Source organism: Alosa pseudoharengus, unplaced genomic scaffold (genome assembly GCF_046254945.1).
Source record: "Alosa pseudoharengus isolate Yale_2024_CS ecotype anadromous, Long Island Sound unplaced genomic scaffold, YU_APseudo_1.1 YU_APseudo_1.1_scf_2, whole genome shotgun sequence".
NCBI lineage: Eukaryota > Metazoa > Chordata > Actinopteri > Clupeiformes > Clupeidae > Alosa > Alosa pseudoharengus.
This window is the reverse complement of record NW_027468663.1, coordinates 6,097,616-6,115,021: the sequence shown is the minus strand read 5'-3', so window position 1 is coordinate 6,115,021 and position 17,406 is coordinate 6,097,616. Positions and strand designations below refer to the sequence as shown.

At 38.6% G+C, this 17,406-nt stretch overlaps 1 protein-coding gene across 1 annotated transcript in view; it reads left to right on the top strand.

Moving 5' to 3' along the window:
• Positions 1-8,619: 8,619 nt before the first annotated feature.
• pth1r (parathyroid hormone 1 receptor) overlaps positions 8,620-17,406 on the top strand; it is a 53,206-nt gene continuing 44,419 nt past the window's right edge. The window contains exons 1-2 of the mRNA XM_076295721.1: positions 8,620-8,774; positions 9,661-9,880. Of these exons, the coding sequence (XP_076151836.1) occupies positions 9,794-9,880 (87 nt within the window). The 5' untranslated portion in view covers positions 8,620-8,774; positions 9,661-9,793. The remainder of the gene's footprint in view (positions 8,775-9,660; positions 9,881-17,406) is intronic.

Sequence of the window (17,406 nt, the reverse complement as noted above, 5' to 3'; positions counted from 1 at the left end):
TCCTTATCAGAGCTTTCATTTCAGCAGTTCTGCAGTCATCAGAAAAGCACAACATGTTTTGGAAAGGTTTCACAATTAAATAAAATTTGAGATGCATTTAGTGGACGCTTTTATCCAAAGCGTCATGGGCTCGCAACAGTGGGCTTGGGAATAAAACCCGGACTAAGCGATGACCACCACCACACTCAATTCACACCTCAATTCATCTCACACATACGTTCTTCCACATTAATGTACTGCATCAGTACGTTACTTTATTCTGCTCCTTTCCAGGTCAAAGGAAGAAGAAATGTTTGTTGCATCATAGCTGTGAAGCCAGGGGCATGAACCTGGGCCCCTCTTTAAATTTCCATCCCGGTGATCATTGATCACATGCTGAGAAGGCACCTCACAGCAGTGAGAAGTAGATGTGTACCAGGCAGCTGACATCCGTGACCGCCCCAACCCCAGCCTTCCTCCCCCCACCTCCGCCAACCCTCCAGAAGTAAGCGCATCCACTTGAATAGGGATTTGTTCTTTCCGGTTGAAGAGATATGATACACAAACATAATTGTCCCATTTTTATCAAATGCTTGTTTATTTCACTGTGTGACTTTCTGATGTTTGCAAGGAATATTTATAATTATCAAATTATTCCAAGTGTACTCCATATTTCATTTTGGGTTAAAATTAAGTGTATCTGTAAGAATCTCATGCTATTGTAATTGATATGGATGAACATCTTAATAGTGTAAAGAAGGATGGCCAGCCATGGTGGTAGTCTGTCTTCCTTGTATAGCATATTAAACATGTTTATCTCAGGGGTATTTCATGCTCTCAACATCACCCTAAAACAAATGTGTTGTCCCTATCTAGACACAGAGATGTGTTAAAAAACAATGCAAGTTTTGTTGTTTTCAATGCAAGTTGCGTTATTTTCAACACATATTGTGTAACAAATAAAAAAGGAAACAACACAAACTGTGTTGTCCCTATCTGGAAACAGAGATGTATTAAAAACAATGCAAACCATTTACTTCTTGGCACAATCAAGAAAAGCAGCATCAAGTGTTTTTACAACAGCATAAGAACCTGTGTCTTCTAACACTGGGCTCAGACAAGACTTGAGAAAAGCACCTGAATCTGATACAAATCTGTGTTGACATAAGTAAATGTGAAGCAAGTCAGCAAACATCAAGCGAAACAAACCAGCTTAATATATTTTACTCCTCTGACAACTCAATATGAATTGGGGATATATATGGATTTTATGATTAGACAGTGCAGTTTTAATTTCACGGAACGCCTCTAAACAGCAGAGGGCTACCTGAGTCTGCCTCATTCCATTATTGGCAAGTCTAAAGGAACAGCCCCCGTGACTTAAAGAGGCTTAATCTTGATATCATATGGGACTCTCTCTCGTCTGTGTTTGTAGGTCTGGCGTGGCCATGTTTTCTCTCTGCTTAGCGGGAGCTTTGGTGAAGGTGTACTGTGATATTGGCAGATGGCAGGCGGATATAGCAAATGATGTGAGTCACTGGCAAGCCCTGACCCTATGATCAGTTGTGGGGTGGGCTTGAACAAAGGCACCTGCAGTCTTCTGTGCCTGATGTTGGCCATGGGCCTCAACCATACCTCTCACAAGATCAGTGTATTTCAGAGAGAGAATGACAGACAAGAGGTCTGGACCATGACCAATATATTGAGCAAGCACATCTTGAGTAAGTGAAGTGGGGATGAATGGGTTCTAACGAGGGAGCAGTGGGGTATTACTCACAAGATCAGTGTATTTCAGAGAGAGAATGACAGACAAGAGGTCTGGAGAATGACAGACAAGAGGTCTGGACCATGACCAATATATTGAGCAAGCAAATCCTGAGTAAGTGAAGTGGGGATGAATGGGTTCTAACGAGGGAGCAGTGGGGTATTACTCATGGTTCATTTTATATTTCCACTAGAGCCCGACCGATTTATCGGCGAGCCGATATTATCGGCCGATATTAGGCATTTTCCAAACTATCGGTATCGGCATTTATAATGGCCGATAAATGAATATTTTAAAAATAAAATAAAAACGGACGAAAAACCCTTCAACCACGTCATGAGTGTTGGCGTTGTATAGTTTGTCCACCAGAGGGCACTCTACACCGTCCCTGCTGGCAACACTCGTGTATAACACGCCACACATCCTGCAACCTGCTAGCCTGGTGAGCCAGACCCACATTAAAATGTAGGGTCTGGGCACTCACCGTTCGCAGTGCTCAGTCCGAGAGTCGGGATAATCAGTTGTCTTTCAAATTCCCTTTGCACGCAATAGGACGCAATAGGATATTTGTTTTCAAGTAGCAGGGAATTCAAGCCAAACCGTTGCAACTCTGCCCTCAATCATTATGTTAAGCCCAACAAACGACTCTATACACGATTTCAATGCCAGATTTAGTTTCGATTTCAAGAGCTCACAAGTCAACGGAGAGTTGCTAGACTAGCCCTGGCAGCCGCTAGGGGCGCGTCTAGATTTCTAGCTGATCCAGCCAGAGTCAGGCAGAGAGAACCAGTTATCCGCGAGTGAGATCATCAGTTAAGTGTGTTCATGGTGATTTGGTCACAAGACATACATTGCTTGAACAACAATTAAATGAACACCCCCATCAGTTCTCTTAACTCAAATAAGCATGACAAAATTCGTGAAAACAATTAAATAAGCCGAGTGAAGCGGAATTAGCTAGTAATTACGTTACGTTATTGCAGTGTAGTTGACTGTCTGTCCTTTTAACTTTTGACAATGTGACTGAAGATGTGTTTCTTTAATAGCGTGACAGTTATAGCAGTGAGACGTATCATCTCTCCCCGGCCTGTTATTTTGAAAAGCTATGTTTTACAATTTGCAGTATGACGTTATCCATTGCTAAATTATGGCTCATCATAGACTAGCTAACCACAAAGCTAGCTAATTCCATGAATATCAGTGGAAGACCGCTAACGTTAAAATTAATGAGCTTGGAAACCACAACGAACTTATTCTGCCTAAATAAAGTAATGATTACTGTATTTATAACTAGTATATCTGTAGTAACTACTACAGACTACTAGTTACAGTCCCTGTATTGTAAAATGTAAGTGCGAGGAGTGAACATTTAGACATAGAGAAAAAGTATCAAACGTAGCTTGTGCAAAACGTAGCTTGTGCATAAAAGTTAGCTTTTCTTTTACACGTATGAAATCCAATGACGCCAAGTGTGCGTTTCAGACTGTCGTTCAGCCGCAGCATTAACGATCGTAGGCTACTTAATGGATTTAGATCACTAAATAGTAGGTTTTAGAAGGCAGGCAGCAACTGATGATTGAAAATGGTTTGATGTGGCTTGATGGAAATAATTTTAAAAGTGCAGGTAAAGGGATAAGCAAGCTGACATTGTAATTATAAGGTAGCTTATAAGGCAATAGGGACTAATTATTACACACGCACACTCAAACATTTAGGAGTGACCTTTATCTTGTTTAATGATAATACAAATGATGATGATAGTAATAATGTCATCATTATTTTTGTAATTATTAAGTCTTAGTTCAAAGTTATATTTATGAAGCTTACCCATTTCTTTTAATACTGGTAACTTTGATTTGGTTGTTGTTGTTATTGTGTTTTTGTTCAAAAGACTAGGCCTACAGTACGTGAAATTCTGCATCCATTGTACAATTTATTTATTTATTTTCCCCATTGGAAGGGCAACACGAGTCAAGAAGGGTATGGGCAGTTGCCCGGGCAACCTGAGCAACCCCCCTGTGCACGTCCCTGCGTAGGAGAATGCATTGTAGTGCATTTGAGGGGAATGTTTTGACCCTTCACTCTCACCAGGTATCTCAAAGCTTCACTAAACTGTTTCTCTCACTTCTTACTCTTGAAAGGCCTACCACTGCCTCCCATTCCACTCATGACTCATGTTGGTTAATTGAATCAGTGTAAGTGCAGAATTCTACCATATGTGATGTGCTTATCTACAGTACAGTATGTGCTTAACCAAACCAAGCGTTAGTATGACTACATACGCAAGCGTTAGTATGACTACATACGCAAGATGTGCTGGCTCTTTCATGGCGTGATATCTTTCAAGACATGCTGGATCCTTTTGGACTGGCTGAATCATGACTGCACTTTCTTTTTCTAGTGATGAATTAGTGGCTATTTTTTTTTACTGTGGTTTGGTTTTTATCATGATAGGATTTATGTGAAACCTTCAAAGGATGTTGTTTGGCAGTGCAGTGACAGTGAAGTGGTAGTTGAGGCTTGATGCAGAAATTGATGATAATGAAGGCTATAATTCATTTCAGTAGCTCTATGACTGAGATGCTCCCTAGGTTGATTGCACAATATACTACCATGGGTCAGTTTGAACTGGTCAGAAGTATTTGTACAATTTTGGGTCTTAATAACTAAATGGAAAATAATCAACATCATGGTACTGTAAGGCCCATAGCCGGCAACCATGTCGATTAAATCAGAGTTAAATCACATCAAGAGGGCATATGCTTTTATAAAATATATAGTTTAGGCTTTTTCTTTTTTTAGGCTTTCCCCACCAAAGCTCAGACCAAACCTATGCCCTTGGAACATGTCTTTTTTAAGTCAAATCAAATCTGTCTGTTAAATTGAATAACTCTGCCAGGTCCCAAAGTGCTTGAAATATTGCACACACCGTGTCATGACTAAAAAGCTCTTTTTTCATGACTTTCAACTTTTTCCATTAAATCCTTTCATTTTGAATACGAGGTCGTAAAAGGAAGTAAAATCACACAGCAAGATCCAATTTGCTATCATGCAAAAATATACTTAAGTTACATACAGTACATATGTAGCTTTCAGGAAATTAGTGAGAATTTACCCCCAAATGGTGACTACATAGACTACATAAGAAAGTCTACAAACCCATAGTAGGTCAAATATGAGTGAGTAAGGTGACATTTTAACAACTTTGTGTCGTGGGCTGACTCAAACCAACTGTCTTTCTCCTGAGGGATTTAGTCATTAAAAAAAAATCATAAAATGCTTTGTGGTTATTTTCATTTGATATATGAATGACAGATGGCTACACTTTTATAAACTCACTAACTGGATGTGCTTAGAGCCCAAATTAGGGGACTGACTCTTGGGAAGATAGATCCACTAATCTCTCTTTTGCACCAGTCTTTCTTTAATGAAAAAAAGTGTAATTTTTGTTTTTGGCCCCTGAAATAAACTGCAGACTCAGAGTACATCCATCACATATTATTTCATGTCCTTCCTGCGTGATAAATATCCCCTTCTGCTGGCATCCATGGCTTACTGTATTTGAATGGGGGGGAGGAAGACCTTTATTGAAATCCACATTAGAGAGGACTTTCATATAATTCCTGTGATAAAGTTTTCTTTCAAGATTTGGTGAGAATCCCTCTTGGACAAGAACCTGACTGAAAGGGATGAAACGTGAGTATTCCATACATTTTTGCCCACGCAACACTCTAGGAATCATGTCAGATGTCTTGAAATAGCGAATCAGGAAAAGGGTCTGGGGGATACAAATGGATGCCGTATATAACTTTCATAAACACATACAGTATTAGGTTTGGCTGGCTTACACTGATAAGTCTTAGGAGGTGGGATTATAAAAATGACAACAACAACAACAACATATATTATAGCTAGGATCACATAGCCTCCACCAAATGCTCAAGATGTCCGATTAATCATCTCTGCTGGTTCCAGTTCAAAAATGATGAATGCATCAATGGTGAAGAATACATCTTTTTGTGTTTTTTGCCACAGGCTAATGTTTAACTCTTAAGATGTTCTCCTGATTTACATGGACAAATACTTATGAAACCATAAAATGCTTGCTCTGAAATATCCAGGGTTTATATGAGCAGATAGAGGGTTTCAAGTGTTCTTGGATCAGAGGTTCAGTTCAAGAAAAGGCAGCAGTATTTGGATGTGGGGTGCTCTATGCTCTTTGTTCAGAATTCACTGGGTTAACATCAAAATAAAATCATTTTGAGATCTCCTGTCCTGTAAGGCATGAGGAAGAAAAGGGGAGTTTGTGTGTCAGAAACTTTACAGAAACAAGAGGAATTGACCTGTCCACCTTACCTATTGCAGTGTAAATAAACAGCAGACATAAACATGGCATTTGATCATGTCTCCCAAAGGAAAGACCAGACCCCTGTAGTTTTGAAAACAAGCTAATTAAGTTTGAAAGGCAGGTATCTTCAAGGATTTATAAAAGGTAAACGCTGATTTCCTTTATGTTTAATGGTAGATAACTGATACAAAAGCCGTGCAGTAAACACGTAAACCTCCCTCCTGATACCTTACTTACATACCTGCATGAGCTCTTCAGGGTTATCATGAGGGAAACCGTAGGCAGGACTCTGTAGATGTGCAGTTCAGGGTCTGGATTCAGAGTGAATGGGGAACATAAGGACTAAAGCTCCTTGATTAAAAACCAATGTGGTTCAAACTCCTCGATTAAGATGGTATTGTACTGTTTCCACCTTCTTTCACAGGAAGACCATATTAATGACTCTGAGGTGTGATAGCACTAGATGCTAGCACCCCTGGGTTTCAATCTCCCTGCTTGCATGCTCACCTCCCTGTCCAAGGTGCTGCAAATATGTGATTATATTGGATAATTGTATGCTATCGTTTAATGACTAGACTCAGCAGCACACAACGGGGAAGAAATCTGTCATTTGCTTCCCATTATCATAATTGTCACGGAGATGGTGGGTATTTGAGAATTAAGCTAAATTTCCATCAAACATAAGTTTAGAAATAGCTGACCTAGCCCCAGGTTTCCGATAGTAATGAATCTTAGCAGTTACAAGTGAGTGATCTCACGAATGCACTGCTCTAAACTACATAAGGAGTGCTGTCCATGTAAACAGTGCTGAAATATTGGTGATATTGGGTGACATCACAACTCAGCTGATTTTTTAATGTCTTTTTTAATTGAATTGAAAAAATTGAATTGAATTAATTGAATTGAAAAAATTAAGGAAGCTATAGCCACTTCTAACGCGTCCCCCATCCCCAACTCATTTCCTGACTATCTTACTCAAACTTTTCCTCATCTTCAAATTTCTATAACTGATTCTGCCGCAGCACATCTCTTCCAGGGTAAGCCATATGCTCTCACCTTTTTAAATAATAAACTTGGAATGGAATGAGAGACTATTTTTCCAGTCTTGTTTTATAACATTGCCAATTCTATTTTAATCACATGTTTATGAAATATAGTTTTTTAAAGCTGGGGAATAATGAATGGAGATGTAACATTGATGAATGTATTTGGTTGTGAATTTTCCTGTATGTCCTGCTGGTGACCTCAGTTTCTGTTAAGCCACCCATGATTGTACGAGACACAGGTAAATCTGCAAGTGTTTCACAATGTTTCTGAAAACATTTCAGAGAATTGTAAGACATTTACAAGAGAGACTTCACTAACGATATAGGCTTATGATGGTTTTGGTAAACTGTGCCCTAGCTGAGCTTATTTACCAGGAGAAATACTTCAGAAATTCATTTAACTTCGGAACAGCCAACCAATAACATTTTCCAGATGCAGTTTGAACTTTATGACAACAGATATAGCTTTAAAATGTCACCTGGCACGGCTGTCCCTGCATGGCAATCCACACTATTCATAAAGGAACTTGCCAAGTGCTACCAGAGTAGGGGCGTCCCTCTCTATCTTCAAGAAGCTGTTGAAGACCCAACTCTTTTGAAAGTACCTCTTCCAACACTTCTAACTGTCCAAGACATACATACATTTCCCTTCTTCCCTCCTTCCATGACCTTCGATACACTTGACTAGTTCTAAAACTTTTGCACTTTTGTAAATGTAATGTACAGTAGGGTTGAATATTAAACAGAATATTTTAGTAAAATATATACTGTATATCTACAATGAAAACACTAGGAAAATGTATGTGTAGATATCTTTTTTAAAACAAGAATGTGGTGATGATTTTAAGGAGAGTTGAATACTTTTGCAATTCACTGTATTTCAGTGATAACATTGTTGTTTGTGGGGGTTATTTGTTTACAAGGCCTATATCTCCCCTCCTCCCAGTTGACCTCAATTTGTTTCATAACCAAGGATGAAAGCATACTTGAATTATAGGCCTATTGAAAGTGGACTGAGGAGGATTGTCTTGTTTTCAGAAGTAGAAGAACTATAGCCTAGACAATACCCTTCAACTTTTATCATAACACAAATGAAGAGTGGAGAGAATAACCTACCCTTAAAACATTTGTACAATACTGGTTTGATAAACGTGTAGGCCTATCACAATTCAGTAAGCAGACAAAATTACTTTTTCTTTTTCAAACCTGTTTCACTCACTAAATTACCATTTCCAGCAATACGAGAAGTCATTATTAAGTCGCACCAAACATGCTGCCAGATTGTAGCCTAAGTAATGACAGAAATACTGTAAGTAGTGAATGTGGAGATTGTGTGAAAGGGGTGGGAAACGTGTCTGAGTCGTGGTTTAAGCAAACGCAAGAGACGGTTATCCAATCAGCGTTTTTCACGGTCCACAGTACATGCCCCTTTTCATCTGCTACAGCGAGACCTCTAAAAAGCAGAAGTGGTGCCACGGCTACTGACGTGCACATCTGGAGGCGTTTTGAAAATGAGTACAACGCTAAACTTTAAATGTTAATTTGATCGTGACTGTACTCTTACTCTTTAGACATGACGACTTGACATAACTGTCTGTGCAGCAATAGAAAAGCGGTTCTTTGTTGCATTAACAGAGTAAGTGCGATTCTTTGCATAGTTATCGGGTTTCGTGTGTTATGCTATCCTCACTGTAGTGTGTGTTTTTAGAAGTGGTAGGATACGTGCGAGGAGCCATGAGGTTAAACTTAGGCTACTAACAGTTTTGAAGAGGTAGCCTAATCGTGTTAGGTTGAGCTCTCGTTCTAGTCAGCTAGAATCCAATGAAAAACAAGCAATTCTCAGTTAAAAGGTAAAGCTAAAAAGTCAAAGTGTCTGCTGAAAATGTGTGGAATATTTGTGAATGAGAACGCATCGACTGTAACGTTACAGTGTAGCCTAATAGTAGCCTACATAACAGGCAAAACAGAAAGGAAATGACAACATAAATTACCACTGATACTGCCTAATTGTGTTGTTATATATATAAGCCAATTAGGTGATTTAGGTTATTGATTTTGGGGTCTAATCTTGTAGACTGAGCATTTACAAAAACACAACCCTTAAAAATGATATTGTGGATGTTGCTCCTGTTGAGAAGCTGCCTGTCTATACGTTTTAGGGCACTCACCAAATAGTGTTTGATCTGCCTTGAAAGAGAACATTTGGGGTTGATCTTTAAGAGCTCAGCTTTATTAGGCTATGCCATTTTATTCTAGTTAAGCTGAGGGAAAATGTAAAAGACCTAAAAATAAAGTCCTGGTTTCATAAAGAATCATTTGAACTTCCTACCACAGAACGAGAGACATAAATAGTTCTGACATGTGGATGTAATTTCTGAAAAAGCAGACAGATGCAGAGAAATAAAACGAGAGAGCGACATACTGTGAGTTCGAGTTCAGCTCAAACGTGCTATACAACTCTGAAAAGAGACAGCGCCAAGAGATATTTGTGATTTAAAAAGTCACCATCAATGATGTTACAGGGAAGCAGATGGTGGAAAAAGACGGACTCGTAGGCAATGTTCAAGTGGACAAACACGTAAGCGAAACCCCGTTAAAGCGACCATCCATCTACGTGAAGTTTCTTTCTTGAGTGGACTCCTGGACGTTCTTTGGATGAGCGGAGGGATGGGATCCACGCGGCTGGTCCACAGCTTGGGAATTCTCCTCTGTGGGTCCGTGCTTACTGTTGTCTACGGTTTGGTAAGTCCTGATCAATTTTCCTTGAAATGAGAACTGACTTAACGACTGTAAAATGAAAGGCATGGAATATACATACATACAAGTGGTACATCTACGGATTTAAGAACATGTTTTTAAATTAACCACTGAGTATTAACCATAATTTAGCTACCGAGTGGACAATCCTGGTGTTATTAATCGATCGATATTCTTTCTTTTTCATCAGTAGTCCTCGACCTATTGCATTAGTGTATTGTTTCCTATTGTATTGATGTAGGCCTATTGTACCATAGGCTATATTGCTTTTGGGGAATTAACACATTGTTCTGGCTGGGTTGTGTTTTGATATTGACCAAGGCCATTCAAGTAACCAGGCACATCATCACTGATAGTGATATGACCTGATGACGGTTTAAATGACTGCCTTGGGAAAGCTGACCAAGTTCAATTTAAGTGCACCCTTTGATTATTATTACAGAAGGCCATAGTTATCTGGAATATGTGCAGGTCTGACTTTGTTCTCAGTCTGGTTCCTGCAATGGTTAGTACTTAATTAATGAATTAGATGAACAGTTTTGCATTGCTATGCTGGTAGTAGTCCAGTATTGGTAAGGCCCCCTTGGTCATGGTGATGTAATTGTAGTATGTTTATGGTGTATGACCTTGATCAGATGGCAGTTAGGGGATGTAAACACAGAGCATCATGCGTCCCTAATGATGGTGGAAATCAAGGATGTGTCATAGTGATGTTTCACATGTGATGTGATGGATGTGTGAATGATAAAGGTAAAGCAGAGGCATCTGTTTGACCAGACCTGACACTGAGTTAGCCTATCCCGTTTTGCCAACTTGCGCAAATAGTATCATCTCTATTTCTCTGTGAAGAGGAATGTTATTTTGATAGATGTCATTGCATTCACAAAACCTGATGGAGCAACAGCTGTTGCTACTGGACTGACAGGCTTGGGGCTTTTCTTCTTGGTGTCAGTCACGGTGTTGTTTTTCACCCTCATCTGTTCTGTTATACTTAAATCAACCATACTAGTACCCCAGCATGGTTGTGAACATATTGTGGTATGTTGATTGTGTGAATATTTGATGGGGTCCTGAAATTACTATCTGATCCCCAGAGTGACATTTGCTTTTTAGTTGCAAGCCAATGTTTCTTCCAAATGCATTGCACCATATACCCCCCCCCCCCCCATATATCATGCACAAGAAGAAATAATAGATTAACCAAACAAATTGTTCACCATACATACATTTTTCCCATCTTTCAGTATATAGTAGTGTGTGTAGTAGTAGAAGAGAAAGTTGTATGTGTGCATACTGGTGATTTGTAGATCCGCTGAAAGGCCTAAATTCTCCCTGACTTCGTAATGACTTTGAACACATGCACATTTCCTCAAATTATGTGCACAACTGATGAATATTTAAGCATCTCAGCAAACTGAGCCATGCAGCATTTATTTTTTGTAATGAGTAAACCATTGCTATTCCAGAGGAGCATATACCCTGATGAACACTGAAGTTGTGCTTCATTTATCTGTTGGATGGCAGCACACTGTAGCATGAATCCCTCCATTCACTGAAGGACTGTATTGTCAGCGTATTGTCCCGTATTATTGCCGTCACACCCTGTCTACAGTGCTTGTATCTTGCCACAGGGAAAGTATTTTTGTATTAGTAATACACAGTGTAAAGCGTAATAATTCAGATTTCTCTGCCGTGAGCAGAAAAGAACAATGGTGATTTGGACTGAATGAGTCACTCTAGTCCCTCTCTCAGGATGACATTCAACTTCTGTGTGAACAGAGTTTCTGTCTAATGACTCAGTCTGTCATTTACATCCTTATAGGATCATTCTGCTCTCAATTTCCATAAATAACAGAATAACAGTTAAAGTCTGTAGATTTTGATTCAGTGTGATCATTTACTTTCAAGCTCATTTCCATTTAGAAATCAAAACATTAAGTGAAGTGCACTGTGGCCCAGTGTTTGAATTTCATTATTCTTGCTTGACATGGCAGTGACCATTCCTATCACAATTAAGTGAGCAATTAGGCTAATGAGTGTAGTCACTTGGAAAAGTGTTTTTATTCCCTTTAAACACATGCCACAAGGGTTGTTCCCAACATGGATCTATCTATCTATCTATCTATCTATCTATCTATCTATCTATCTATATCTATCTATATATCTATCTATCTATCTATCTATCTATCCATCCATCCATCCACCCATCCATCCATCCCAGACAAACTGCACATGCATGTGTCCTTACCTCCTGAAATATAAGCAATTCTGTAACACTCCACTTAACGGGTGAGTGCATAAGACATTCATAAAATCATACATGAATTGCTCATAATATATTTGTAAATGCTCAATAAAGCATGACTTAAAATTCATACACCAAGTTAGGTAACTATGGAATGTTTTTTTTCTTCAAAATAAAAGTTTCTATTTACTGTCATATTATCTGAAACTGAAAACATTAGTGTCGTAAAAATGACAAGACTTGGTTCTGTCATTGTAATGTACACCTCTGTTGTTGAATTAAACTACCATTTCTGTTTCTGCCCATATAGTTACGTGAAATGCAAAGAAGCATTCATAATCTATTCATGAATTGTTTACAAAGGGTGGACAAGAGGATGTAGTAAGGTGACTTTAAATTCGAAAGTGGTCGACCAAGCAAGGCAGAGGGGAGATGCTTCTCAAAAAACACAACTACATTTAGAGAACAGCTTACAGTTTTTCTCAGTCACTTTGGTGATTTTCTCACATCACTATTAACATTTGCACAGCAGTTAGTGCAAACTGCAAAACCTAGTGGATAACCTGCAAAAGCACGTCACTTGCTCAAAATGGATAGTCCATTTTTCAAAAGCAAGTATTTATGTCAATGAAACTGCCTGTGTCATCAAAATGAGAAGTCTTGACCATCGTTTATGAACAAGATAGTCAAATGGCTTTGTCATGTTTTCATTATGACAGTTTATGCTCTCAGTGTTATCCCATGCAAAAAAGGTCAGAACTCGGTGAAACTATCTGAAAATGCTCAAGACAGCACTATACAGTACTTGTACAGCCATTTGAAAACTACAGTAAAGTTCCAAATTGCTGTAGTTAAGGGAGTAAATGAGTACAAGACACTGAATATGTACGTTTCACAGTTTTACAGTATATGCTCTTTGCAATTCTACATCATTGTGACAGAATTTGATAACTAGTTCACCAATTTTGTATGTAATGACTCAAGCAATGAAATGAAGACTATTCGTTTTATTGGGAACGACTATTCAGCATCCTTAAGTATAGTTCATTTTGACTGACATGACAAAACAACTGATACATGTTCAAAAGTAAGCCTTTGCAATTTGTTCAGAGGAAGGAGAAATTGCTACTATGATGTGCACAAATGACTAAATGTTGTGGAGGTTGAATTTTCATTCTAATCTGAGAAAAGCACCAAAGCGACTGAGAAAAAATGTAAATAGATACATTTCTGCAAACTACAATTTTAAAGTATGTTAAAGCAAAAATGAAAGAATATAAGGGATTTTTACTTATGGTTATTTTTATACTCGAGGAGCTGGGTTAGCATGCAGCAGCCTAAAAGGTTGTGGGTTCAATTCCTATCTTCCACCGCTTTGCCCTTGAGCAAGGCACTTAACCCCGAGTTGCTCTGGGGAGAATAGCCTTTGTAATATACTTGACATATGGATAAAAGTGTCTGCTAAATGAATAAATGTAACTATAAATCATTAAAGTTTTGTACCTCACTCATATTACACTTTTAACTTTTATGTGGTGTATGTGTAGCACCACAATACATCCTCCTCTTTCTATTTGTCTGGTGGTCCATTGTCAATGTCGTTTCTGCACTGGCATGCACTCTTGTACATATGAAGATTGAGAGCGGCCATTTATGGCCATGTTCAGGTAACTCACAAGCTAGACCTACTTGCCATTGAGTTACATTTATTTTCTGACAATAGCATTATTTCCTAATATTTTAATGTAAGAAATTGTTTTACATGGTTTCAGTTGAGATAGTAGATTTACCTCAATTTTATTGTATTTTTTATTTTCAGCACTCAAAATCAAAATCGCAATAAAATGCACTGCCTCTTTAGTTCATTTTGATCTTGCCTGTGTTGCTAAACTCATGTGCTTTGTCATGGGAATAGGTGATAATAGGTGACAGAAATTGGCATGGCCAGGCCAAGTGCTACAAATTGTGCTAACCTTGCTAGAAAGTATGAAAGGAGACTTTGTCTGCTAAAGGAGACTTTAATTGTGAAGAAAATGACCTTACATAGTGCTCCATATTAATGTAACAGTGCATCAATGTTGCTTCACCCATTTTTGAATACATTATGAAGCATTTATGTACATTTTTTTGAATGTGCTATGCATTCACCCATCAAGTAAATCTCTGTTCTTACCATGACAGCTTTAACCCTTTGCAAAAATCTCCTGTTTTGCTTCTCTGTGTGTGTGTGTGTGTGTTTGTGTGTGTGTGTGTGTGTGTGTGTGTGTGTGTGTGTGTGTGTGTGTGTGTGTGTGTGTGTGTGTTTTCGCCACTACATTTCAATTGTCATAATTGTGTGCAATCAGAATTGTGAATGTATTCCTCGAAACAATGCTGGCATTTCAGAAAAGCTGTGTGTCAGCTGGTAATCACCATCACGACAGTGCTCAAGCAGTAATGATTTTGTACTTCTACTTGTGATCAATGTCCATTCTACTTGTGATCAATGTCCATTCTTTCTACAGTTGTGTGCAAACAGCAGACACAGAAAAACATTCTTGTGACAGAGAAAAGTAAATAGTCTTGCAGTCATGCAAAATTATGTGATTAGATTACATGGTGTCTGCAGCTCATCGAAGCTACAAACATTTGTTGAGATGGTAAACATCTTTCTGGTGCATATTATTAACGGTACTTTACGTGACTATATTGCATTTATTTACTTAAATATTTACTTAAAGGAATTATCCGGAGTAAAATGCACTTTAGATCAATTTACGGATGATTGGGGGTACATAAGTTGAGTTGACATCAAAATCATGTCATTCGGATGTGTTTTGAGAAAGTTCGATTGTACAGTTTTCAGTCAAAACTCGTAGCCTGGAAGTGAGCAGGGCATATCAATTTCGCTGCTACAAAACGCTATTTTTATACCTCTTCTACAGTTCCAAACAACATAACACTTACGTGGTAGTGAGTAGAGGGTCCCTAAAGCCAAACCGAAGTATCCCGAGGTCTTTATGTGGTCGGATAGAGAGTCCAGAATGAATTTCATCAAGCCAGTACCTTTCCGGAAATGTTGCCATCATTGCTGCCATCTTAAGGGGAAAGTCCGTAGGAGTCGATTGTTGAGTGTGTTGTAACACGCTCTGGAAATTCACAATTTTGTCGCCGTTTAAAAAAAAAAAAAAAAAAAAATAGTCCAGTCCATACAACTTCTTTTCAATTTCGAAAGAAATACTGGACTATGTTTTTTTTTTTTTTTAAACGGCGACGAAATTGACGCATATGCTTTTCAGCTACACAGTCTATTGAGGTCTATCGTATTGTAAGCCTTGTGTTCACACTGACAAGCTTTTTTCATCGTTTCTCAATTGGTTCTTTATGGAATGATGCAACTTGACTGAGAGACAAAGAGGTGCACAGTAGGTGGGAGTTAGACATGTTAGGGTAGTCGAGGTGTTAATTAAGTACAAAATATTTTTATAAATAAACTAAAAAAGCATGCAATTATGTTGTTCATGGACAACACATAAACAAATGTTAATTAAGGGGGAGGTTTGACATCAAATAGGTTTTTTTTTTCATTGATAGGTCTTTTCATGGATGATGTTGGTGGATGTTGGATTATGTTGACTCCGGATAATGACTAGGCACATGAGTTAGTGTTTAAGAAAAGGCCAGCACCTTCATGTGGTTTTAGAGAATGTGTACGCATGCGCTGCACCACCTAGTGAATAACATTCAGTGCAAAAATGTAGCGCTTCCTTAGCCAGTATATTGTGATGTAAACTTTCAAAGTAAAGGGAATTTCACATGTATTCCTATTCTAGCCAAATGGCTAATTGGTCAAACAAAATTCAACAGCCAATACATACATATGTAAATGATGATCATCATGATAGTGTTTGAGGCTCATTGGCATAGAAGCTATTAGCTGAGTTATTTTGTTTTTATATCCTCACATAATATTTACACAATTCAGATCCAAAATTTACCTTTTGAAACAGTCAAGGTATTTAACCCAGTGCTACCTGGGTCGTTCACATCATTTATAGTGTGTACACCTGTCTTCTTGAAAATATTGCTTATGTAAATTTCATAAAATACCTGGTTGAAAGTCACAGGGATCCTCATCATCACATCTTCATCATCATTGTTGTAAAGTTAATTCACACCTCCACCCTGTCATTGTTCAGCTGCCAGTGCCACATCTACAAACTATCCTTATATTTTCACTCAGATTAAGAATTACATTACACTTTTCAGACACTTTTCTTGAAACTGAAAACCCTGTATCTCTTAGTTTTTCTCTTAGTAAGTATATATACTCTTTTGATCCCGTGAGAAAAATCTGGTCTCTGCATTTATCCCAATCCATGAATTAGTGAAACACACTCAGCACACAGTGTACACACAGTGAGGTGAAGGACACATTAATCCCGACGCAGTGAGCTGCCTGCAACAACAGCAGCGCTCGGGGAGCAGTGAGGGGTTAGGTGCCTTGCTCAAGGGCACTTCAGCTGCTTCCTACTGGTCGGGGTTTGAACCGGCAACCCTCCGGTTACAAGTCCGAAGCGCTAACCAGTAGGCCACACTGGCTGCCCCCCAGTAGGCCACGGCTGCCCCCCTTCTTAGTTCTTGCTCAATCTCTCACTCATGTGTGGCACTCATATTAGGCACCTCTATGTCTTATAGATGATGGCATCAAAAAAGATCTGTTGCTACCATGATTTCTGCCTTGCAATGCAGTATAGAAAACTTCATTGCGATACCGAATGACAGCAAAGCAATGTATATCTGGCAGGCTCATTTATCTGGCTGGTGGCTGGGCAGTTGTTGACTTATCATAGGCTTTTGAGAAAGTTCATGACTCAGAGTCCTGGTTGCACTGTTAATAATAGAGGCTTCAGTTTCACTGGCGTGGTAAGGCTATACCATGGCTGTGTTTGACTCAGGAAAATGTTGTTTACTTGACTCCCTGTGACCTTTGGTTTTTTTTTTTTTTTCCTTTTTTTTCCATCCAAAGACTCTGTGAGTAATTCAATGCCAGTTTTACAGCAGGCTAAATATGTGACACAAAAAGCAAGAGAATTGTTTTTAATGCAAAATGTTCTTGCTGACAAATTGGTATTATTTTATTCTGAAACTATGAAGTCTGTAATTAACTGCAGGTGCGGAGAAAAAAGAATGTTGGTGTCTCAAAGTGAAATAGGACTTGTAAGTCATTCTGCATGCCATTTAGCCAACATGTTAATATGAAGATATTGAAGGGTTGAACATCACA